At 38.7% G+C, this 9,985-nt stretch overlaps 1 protein-coding gene across 4 annotated transcripts in view; it reads left to right on the top strand.

Annotated features, from left to right (window-relative positions):
• The window catches only part of ALS2 (ALS2, alsin Rho guanine nucleotide exchange factor), a 38,994-nt gene extending 35,897 nt beyond the window's left edge, over window positions 1–3,097 (top strand). For all 4 annotated transcript variants that reach the window (XR_001877889.1, XM_017834297.1, XM_017834306.1 and 1 more), the window contains 4 exons: window positions 151–212; window positions 828–977; window positions 1,276–1,372; window positions 2,354–3,097. Coding sequence is in view for 3 of the 4 variants with exons in the window: in XM_017834297.1 (XP_017689786.1) it covers window positions 151–212; window positions 828–977; window positions 1,276–1,372; window positions 2,354–2,392 (348 nt within the window). In the remaining variant the exon portion in view is untranslated. The remainder of the gene's footprint in view (window positions 1–150; window positions 213–827; window positions 978–1,275; window positions 1,373–2,353) is intronic.
• The last annotated feature ends 6,888 nt before the right edge of the window (window positions 3,098–9,985 follow it).

Raw genomic sequence — 9,985 nt, 5'->3', positions numbered from 1 at the left:
AATCCACTGTGCAGGCTCGAAGGGTTAATGACCTTTCCCAAATCTTCGCTCGCGAAGACTGGCCATTATTATTACATGATAGTCTGCTTTTCTTGTGCTGCTGAATAGGGGGGTTTCCAAACCTGCCTGATAAATCTTATGATTACACAGGTATCATCAAATACAAAAGACGCCTGCTTTGCCTCTGCAGTTGAATGTTTACAGCAAATCAGGTAATTCTCTGAAATTTGTCTTTTAGTCTTTTACTGTTCCTGCTATAGTGGTGTCTAGTTTATTTGACTGTGATCATTTGCCTGTCACCTTTTTTTGTTCACCTTCATAAGAGAAGTCATGGAGAAGTTTTCCAGTTCCCACTAAAAATGCTAGGGAAGTGTTGCCTCAGAAATGTGACTGAAGGGTGTGTCTATGGGGCACCATTTAGAATCAAAGGCTAAGGATGTCTATCAAATACACGTGGGAATTTCTAAACAGCTGTGGTGAAATGACCTGTGCATGGGAAGCTTTTCTGTACCTGTTAGCTATCCTGTTGTAAGAATTTAAGCAGAAATTAAAAAGACTTTAGAAAGGAATTTTCCCTCTTTTACCACTTTATTAAAACATCTTAAAACTGTGAAGACAGTCTCACTTGGAGTAGTGTGCTTTGGTGTGGTAATTATAGCCTGGGGTACTAAACAACCTTGGCAACCACACCTGTTGTGGTGTGAATGGTCTGACTTCTCTTCTTGGGTGGGGTAGGGCTGTGCTGGCTGGCAAACCGTCTTCCTAAAGTCCAATGCAGATCTCTAACTTCTTATTGTTATCCTGTTTTGCTCCTGCTCTCCAAATAGTACCACATTTACCCCAGCTGACAAGTTGAAGGTGATCCAGCAGACTTTTGAAGAGATCTCCCAGAGTGTACTTGAGACCCTTCAGGAAGATTTTCTGTGGTCCATGGATGACTTATTTCCTGTTTTTCTCTACGTGGTGCTACGAGCCAGGTAAGCACTAAGGTTGGCATCAGTCATAACCTGAGCATAAGCAGTGTGAGTACTTTTACCTTATTAAACACTCCTGCTGCTTGTCATAGGACTAGTTGCTAGCTTCTTATAACTGGAAGTTTTCCAGTTTGACTGTTTGCTTTGGCCTGAAAAAATCTTGAACAGTTTACTGTGAGATGTCTGTGACTGAGGTTAGGGATGAGCATGGGTTTTTGCACAACACCATGTACAAGAAGTAAAAAAATTATAATGGTGTCTTTTTTTCAACTGTTCACTTTCCCACTCTCACATATGACAGGATAAGGAATTTGGGGTCTGAGGTGCACTTAATTGAAGACCTGATGGATCCCTATCTGCAGCATGGGGAACAAGGCATCATGTTCACTACCTTGAAGGTATGAAAATTGTTCAGAGTTATTAAAGGCTTTCTTTGGAAATAATCAGCTTTTAGCAATGAAGATCATCTTAGGGCAATGGTATGAACATTAGGTTGTAACTTCTCAAACTTTTTAATGTAAATTTTTATCTAGGATGAGCAAGGAAACTAAAGGTAGAGCTCTGGATAACAACAATTGCAAGTACTGCTAATAAAATGGTGCAATGTGCAAATGTACATTATTCAAATGTAATGTTGGTTGCTATTGACTGTTCTAACTCACCTGGAGCTTGTCATTCCCCTGCAACTTAACAAGCCTTATTTCCTTTATAAAAATTGAAGTGAAGTTCTTCTTTGGAGATTAGCCTTCCAGTAAAGTTTAAGCCTAACATTACATCAAGACTGTACAGGAATTCAATTTGGGGAAAAAAAATTTAAAAATTTAGTATCACTCCACGTTTTATTAAGTACCCTTATCTTTTTAAGTATGGGAAAAGGAAGAGAATCTGTTTGGGAGAATATCCTATTGTACACTAAGACCTTCATAATGGAAATACATTGTTTTGGTACCTCAAAACCGTTCAAACAAGTGCTTTTCAGTCTGAGTGCTTTTGAAATTCTTCACCCCTGCATCCTTGTCCTGTAAAAAAATATTTTCTTCTTTTGAGTCTTTCTGTCAAAGGGCAAAGAAGGACTTATGAGGAAAAATGTACTTCATCTCGACAAAGCTGGGAACTGTGAAAGTATTTAGAGCCTCAATTAATGCTATCTTGCTTGATTAGGAGTCGGATGTCATTTGTAACTTAGTCTCCTGTTCTTTTTGCTAGCTTACATATCAGAAGATTCACAGGTGTTGAGTGTCACTGTAGCATCACTGCTTGTAGAGAGCCTAGTCTTCTGTTTTCTTGGATAGAAAAAACATCAACCTTTGCACGTGTGCTGCTTTATCAGGTTGCTGTGAACTGGTATGTACACTAATCTGAACTTTGTTTTAATTCAGGCATGTTACTACCAGATTCAACATGAAAAGCTTACCTAGACCATCATGTACGACCTGGCTCTGTGGGATAATCTACTCAGTGGAACTTCACTAATAACCACTTCTTCTCTGAAATGGCCCTTAGAAAATACTTGGTTACAGTTCTGCTACAGAAGAAAATATTCAGTTGTTTCTTCTGAACTTTCAGTTCTAAGATTCAAAAACTGCAGCCAGAGCCTAACTATGAAGTGGTGATGAAGTTAGAGACTTAGTTTGTCAAGTACCTGTCAAGAAGAAATACTTTCCTATTCTAACAGAAAGATTATTTACTCCTTTTAAATGAACCATGCTGCAAAAAGGCATGGCACCTACATAGAACACATGTGAAAGTCTGGACTGCATGGCTTCCAAAGCAGGGGGTTTGTTTTTATTATTCCTGGTTTGTGAACAGAGACGTTCAAAGAGAATGAATTGCACCACAGAAGGCATTTGGTCTTCCTGAATTAAGTTGTTATGTTTGTTTATTTAATAAAATAGAAGTATGTTAGTATTTATAATGGGTAACCTGTACTGTGTTTGGCTGTAAAGGTTTTGAGGCATCTGTGTTGAACAGCATTGCTGAATGCAGTATTCATGTGCTGTTGAAATAATCACACTGTTATGGACTTCCCTGTTTACTAGAATTGTAAATATACAGGCAATCACCCTTCTTTCTGTTTATGAAATAAATAAAAGGCACTGACCATTTCAGATTTTGGCACTGAATGAAATGCTCTGCAGTGTTCAGTTTGATTACCCTGAGGTCAGAGGACAAATGCTTTCTCTGGAAGCCCATGTGATAGGAGGTAAGAAGGGTGCTCTTAAACAGGTGTGGTGGGTTGGCCTTGGCTGGACACCAGATGCCCACCAAGCTTTTCTATTGCTCCCCTCCTCAGCAGCAAGCAATGTCTGGCCACTTCCCGGGAAGCAGGGCTTCAGCATGCAGAGCAGCTGCTCCAGAGGCAAACTCTTGGCACTGGTTTCAAGGCCTTTCCACTGTAGGAAAGCTCCCGAGCAGTTCACTGACAGGCCGTGTTGAGCTGGCTGTGACAGCGGGTTTGGAGCTGCCACCATCACCCCTGGTCCTGCCTGCACCGAGGCACAGCCGCCCCTCAGGCACAGCTTCAAGGCTCCAGTGCTTCCTGTTCGGCTGGGGGCCCTGGGGTGTCTGTGTTGGCACTAATTACATGGTCTTGCTGCTTTAGGAAAGCTCCCTGTGGTCCCTCAGCACGATCTGTGGCTCCTGAGCACTGCTGGAGCAGTCGCCTCAGAGACTGTAAAGAACAAGTGATTTCCCTGGGGAATTTCTGTGGATGTGTGTGTTCTTCTGTGGTTTATGGTTAACTTTATTCCAATGCCACTAGTGGATAACTAGAGTATTTTAGGTGCTGTTCTTTACGGGACTGACTCAAAAAAAAAAAAGGAGAGGAAAAAATAGATTACAGAATGGTTTAAGTTATGTCAGACTGCCATAGATAATGCTACTCATACTTTGAAGTAGTAATCATGGCTGGTGTATTGGCACCTAAATGGAAAGAAACCGTATGCCAAAATAGTGTTTTGAGCAGTGACCGTAATGTAGCAATTTTCATAATAAAGTAAAAATGATTGGTCTTCTTGAAATTATTTTTAGTTTTATTAGAGGAGGGGAAAGTAAGTCTGGAATGCTGATGTTTAAAACTGTTGTTAAACTTGCAACAGACTTGAAATAGTGATAAGGGAATATAGGGAGAGTAGACTTCATGTTTGCAAAGAATTTAATGTTAGTTTAATCTTATTTTTTAAATTATACTGAATAATTCAAGGAGAGTTAAGCAATAATATAAAGAAAAGGGAAGCTTTAGAAAGCTAACTTGAGAAGGGGGGGAAGACACATAACTAGGGGTGTAGAGCGTAATGAAGTATAAGGCAGGAATTTGAACACTTCATCTTTTGTGCCCGATGCAGCCTTTCCATGCAAAAAAAAAGTTAACTGAAACCTGTAGGAACAGAACTGCCCTTTGAAAAGGAGCTGAACAGCTGAGTAAATCAATGGCAATAATTTTCATCTGCAAAAGATCTGAATTCAGGATTTATTTTGCCTTTTGTAGGAGTGTTATCATGAAAAACAGATTTGGGTTGTTTTTTTTCCCCTGTAACTGTTTTTGATTAGTGTTTGTTGTCTTTGGATGTTTCAGAAGAAAGGATTTTAATATTCAGCTTTGACATGTGAAAAACTTTGTTTCATATGACCTTACTCCTACGTGGATTCTGTGCCTTAAACTGAAAGTGTAACTAGAGATGGGAAGTTTTTCCATAATCTTTCTGCCTTTCAAGAACAAGGTATAACCACAAATATGTAGCAACTTTAAACGTGTAACTTCATTTAATGTGAATGATGCAAAGTTGAGAACTAAAAAAACTAAAGAATACATTTGCCTTTACAGATATATATATATATATCTATACAAGGTATGTACATATACACACAACCTCTTAGAAGAAGTAGTGGTATCACGTATGAATTCAGCTTGCTGATTAAGGGAAGCAGACAGTCTGGGCTGGATTATTTTTGGTCTTTCTGATGTATAGCTCAGTTATTAGCTGAAGAAAATCCTCGGATTAAATGTGCTTCTGACACAGATTCCACTTTACAGCCCATGTGGGCTGTGATGCATTAGGAAATCAGTACAAACCAGCTTTGATTTGTGTATTACTGTAGCTAACAAAGAAATGAGTTAACCTGTAGGACCTTTCCAGCTGGATTGCTTCATGGTAATTACTTTTCTCTCTCTTCCTTTTTCTTCCTTAAATTGAAAGCCGGATATTTCTTGTGCTACAGCAGAAATCCCAGCAACAGAAGATCAGTGCTACGGTATTAGACATTCTCACAGCAGTCACAGGCATGGTAGCTGAAGACAGACCCCAAGAGACGAGTGCCCTACTGCCTGGAAAAGTTGCTGAGAATAAGAAACTGCTGAAGTGAGAGGCAATGTAAAGTAGGGTTTTTATGCAAGAAAAGGGTTAAGGGGATTTGTTCTCTTCTCCCTGGTAATGAGTAGTTCTAAGGTTAGGTTTCTGCGGATTAGAAAGGAGAGGATGTCCATAGATTAGCTAGGGCAGTGAGGTTACTTGCTCTATGAACACCCAGCAAATATTCTTTCCTTCTGGAAATTCTGCATGAGCTGAACATGGCGTATTCTGTGGTGTCTGCAGGTAAGCAAATATGCACTGAAACCATTGTACTGCAAGGATGCATTTCCCCCACGCAACTGTGAAATTAGTTTCTTCTCATAGCTATAGCAAAGCTAATTAAACTTGTGATATCTGTTCAATTCTCATTAGCTAAATAGTAGAGGAATGTATGAAAGGGGAGTAGGAGCTTGAAAGAGAATTTTTTCTTCACACCTAATCTTCACAAAGTATTCTGACTCGAATGCCAGGTGCTATACATTACTGATATATTTTGCCAAAAGTAGGTTCACTTCTTAATTGTACTTGTTTTTAGAAACAGGTTAGGAAACTACCTGTTCTGGTATGCTGGGAGATAATGTAGATGAAAGATATGTGACGGATACGGGACTGTAAGACAAATCCTTTCTTTGAACTACCTAGGTATGTACATGTAAGCTGATTTAGTGTCAATGTGGTGGTGGTTTTTTTTAGGGGGGTTTTGGTTTCTTTTCAGAAAGCCCAAGCTGTTGGCAGTGAACAGCTGGAAGTAGAGCTGGCTGCCCCTCCTGACAATGTGCGCTGCACCCAAGTGTTCTCTGGGTGCTCTTTGGGAAGCGATGTTTTAGTGGTGTTACCCCGTGTAAACAAGGGGCTCTCACCACCACTGCAGCTGGGAGGTTTTGCTTCAGAGGGAGGCAGCATGAATCACTACTGAATGGATCTCATTACAAAGAGCAATAGCATGAATTGTTCCATTAGCAACCTTACATATGCAGGTGTGATTCTGTGAAATCTCACAGGATGCCTTACATCAGAACATTTTTTTAGTCTTCTTTTTCAAACTCTACCACCTCTGACTCGTGTTAAGTGGTTCTTGGGTCGAGATAACAATATACAGTTTCAAAGTACAGGTCTTTATCTTTGCTTAAAATGTGTCAACGTATTCCACTAGTATTTAGGGTTGCTGTTGTAGCTAAAACACTTTCAAGTCTCAAAAAGTATACAAAAAGCAAGATGGTTCTTTACACTGACTAGAAAAGGAAGCTGACAGACTTCAGTGATGAGACTGGCCTAATTACGTTTATTTAATGCAGAAGAAGAAAGTCCTGAATAGGTCATGTCATTTAAGGTGCTGAATATCTCTTATTACCATTTTTTGCTTACTCAGTTTGCTGATTTATAGTGGCTTATTTGGAAAAAACGGTTTCTCAGTGTTCCTTGCCCTCAAGCTCATTTGCAGTCTTCAATATGCAGTCTTCAAAATCATTAATTTTGGCAAATTTAAAGATATGAGTAATTTTCCTTGTTAAAAGTGCTCAGTAACCTTGTGAAGCACATTAACCAAAAAAGTTCATAAGAGTGGGGGGTGATGTTCTGGATGTCAGGTTCCCCGGTGGTGTCCCCTTTAGAGGCTTCACGGCATGCAAAATTGTCCATTTAAAGACAGTTCTGAAAACTGTATTAAAAGGAGGGCTTGGGCCCCCTTGCAACTCTAGCCTTGTATCAATAAGAGCTTCTGGTCTGTCTGACAAATAGGGTCAAGGAATTTCATATTCTACTGCTGAAGGAAGCCCTGTAGCCCAAAACTGGGATAACTGATGTTTGCAGACATGAGGTGACTGGCTTATTTTGAGTCTAGGTTCTGGTACACTCAGCATGGATATCCAGTTCTGTCCCTAATAACAGGCAAAAAGAAATGTCTCCTATTAATGAGCATCTGTAAGTGCTTGCAATACGTGTGAATGGGAAGGACCTTACACTGGCTGGAAGATTAGTCAGGTAAGCCTTTTAGCAAGAATTTCCATCTAATTTATTTAGATCCCTGGATGAGGAGACCCTGAGCTCTGGCCTTAGAGTCTGCATAGATAAAAGTCTTGGGAAATAAAGACACAGTAGTAATTGTAAGTTTGTTTGAACTCTGACCTTTGTCCTTAAGCAAGCAATCTAGTAGGTCTCTTTCTAGGGCACAGAAGGCAGATACTATTCTTCCTCTCTTCTGGTAATGACTTTTTCATCATCTGCTGCTACTGACAGCTTCTGAAACCAGGCTTCACAGTTGGAAGCTGCTTTCCTTTCGTTGTGTGAAAATATGAAACAGTTACTAATATATGACTGAGGTGAGCTGTGTCATTAAGAACTCGATGGATTTTGATTTTTAAATGCTGCTTCTGCTAGTGAGAGCATAAACTCTGTAGTTTAAGATGACAGCAAAAGTTCATTATTAACCCTGGCAGCTCTCCGATAGCTATACCTGAGGGTTTCACCCAACAAGGCAAGCAGTCACCATTCTGTAGCTTTCCCAGTTTTTCTGGGAAATCTGAGATCAACTTTCAAGACAAACTGTGTCTAAAACTTCTAAAGACACTCAAGTTTACCAGAAGCTGTAATGCTTGCTCTATGGGGAAAAAAATTAATTCCTTGAGTTTTTAAAGGGGAAATGATACTGTCAGTATTTTAGCAGAATCTGAAGTATTTTAGCATCTCCAGAAATGTTGTTGTTTGTCTCTGATTGCCGTGTCTCCAATTAAGAAACAGGTTTTCATGACTAGATTTATATGGCCTGCTTTGTTAAATCCATCATTAGGCAGATCAACTAAGCTTAACAAAGGGGAAGGCAAACTCTTAAAGGAAAAGAACTCAGACCATTGAAAAATATTAAATCATTGCAGCTCAAACCTCAGTTGTATTGGGGGAGGATCAAACAGTATTTTTGTGAGTCTTTGAAAGAAGTAATCGTGATTTTAAGAGCAGTCTTTGGATTAGAATTTCAATAAGATATATCACTGAGTATCCTGTAGCAGTATCTTGAAATGAATTACCCAGACTCAGTAATAAAATGTTTGACTTCTGATTTTTTCCTCCCTTAATTTCCACTGCCTTTTGAAAACAGTTTTATGATTAAACAGGAGAGAGAGGAAGCATGTTCTAAAAATAAGTATTGCGTGCAGTAAAAGTGACAGTAATGCCTTCTGCTTTTGTAAGCAGATCAAGATAATACTTTTCCTGCTTGTACCTTTGCTGTTTTCTGTCCACAGAGCAATCTAGAGGAAAATGGCTGCCTTTTTACTGTACTAGTCCGGGAGATAAACTACTGTATATTTAACAGAATTTGATAAAGCTTTCACTGTGTCACACTGTGGTTCACTATTGGCTGAAGTGCTCAGATGTCTCATGTTACAGTTGTTTTAACTTGTAGTCTGAGTCATCTCTTGAGTGGCCAGTTGATACATTAAACTCTTTAAGAGTAATCTTACAATACTGGTAATCATGACAATAAATTTGTACCAAGTGTGATTTGAAGTTAGGTCAGCTAGGATGTAATGAAGATTCTGGATGCTCTGAGGTATAAATGTGTGCTGTTCCCTGGGGAATCTCCATACTTGTTTCAGAAGAAGAGTTCAGAGAATTTTCTCCTGGACTGCATTGTTTCCTATGAACAGCAGATTGCAGAACTTCTTCCATTTTTAGTCTAAGGGAACATTATAGGTTAGTGATAATTTGTCACAGAATTTTAAGGGAGGGAAGGAATTTGGAAGAAAATTTTAGGAGGCTTATATTTTATGTGTGAAAAGGTCATGCAACATGGATACAGATTAATTACTAAGTGTTGGCTTCCTGCATTACTTAAAAATGCCAATTTTAAAATTTAAAGGAAAAAAAAGGTAGTTACATGCTGTGTTTTATAATGAAAGAAAACAGTGACACTTTTTTTAGATCAGCAAATAAAATCTTTGATTTCATCTCTCAAAGTAGCAAGTGATTGTAAATTGCCTGAGAGTGATGTTGATACCAGTAAGGTAAGGAGTGTGATTTTTTTTAATTTGGTTTTGCACTTTCGAGTTTGAATTCACTGTGAGGAAATAGAGAAAAATAATGAAATCTTTGTGGAACAAATCTTTCAAAGACCTCAAACTCCAACAGTGATAGAGGCAGGGATCCCTTTTTTCAAAATCATATCTTTGCTCAATGAAAATTCAATAGAATCTCCATATTCTTTCAATTTTAATATAATGTCAATAACAAGAGGAATTAAATGTAATATGTTCTTCAATATGATTATTTTCTAAGCTATATTGATATAAAACAAGATTTAAGTATTTGGAAAAAATTGAAACTTTCCATGGTAGTGCACTTAAAAAGCTAGAGAACAGAAGATGTACCAGAAAGCTTGCTACTTAGGTGACTTAATGAAGCAAGCAAATGACAATTCCATAAAGGAAAGAAAATGCCATAGAGCAGCCGAGGTTTGTCTGTCTGCATTGTGAACACTGCTGAACTTACAGGTGGGACTCATGTATTTAATTTATTCTTGCAACCTGTTGTGCACTTTAAATATCAATGATTGCCTCCCCTTGTTTGAAATTCTGCTTTCTTGTCAATCTAAAATACCTGACAGCATTCTGGGTTGTGTGCTCTTTTCCCTAGTTCAGCATCTCTCTTTGTGAAACCTACGTGGCGTGA

The sequence above is a fragment of the Lepidothrix coronata genome, unplaced genomic scaffold (assembly GCF_001604755.1).
Source record: "Lepidothrix coronata isolate B3197 unplaced genomic scaffold, Lepidothrix_coronata-1.0 Scaffold7, whole genome shotgun sequence".
Taxonomy (NCBI): domain Eukaryota; kingdom Metazoa; phylum Chordata; class Aves; order Passeriformes; family Pipridae; genus Lepidothrix; species Lepidothrix coronata.
This window is presented reverse-complemented; position numbering and strand designations above follow the sequence as displayed.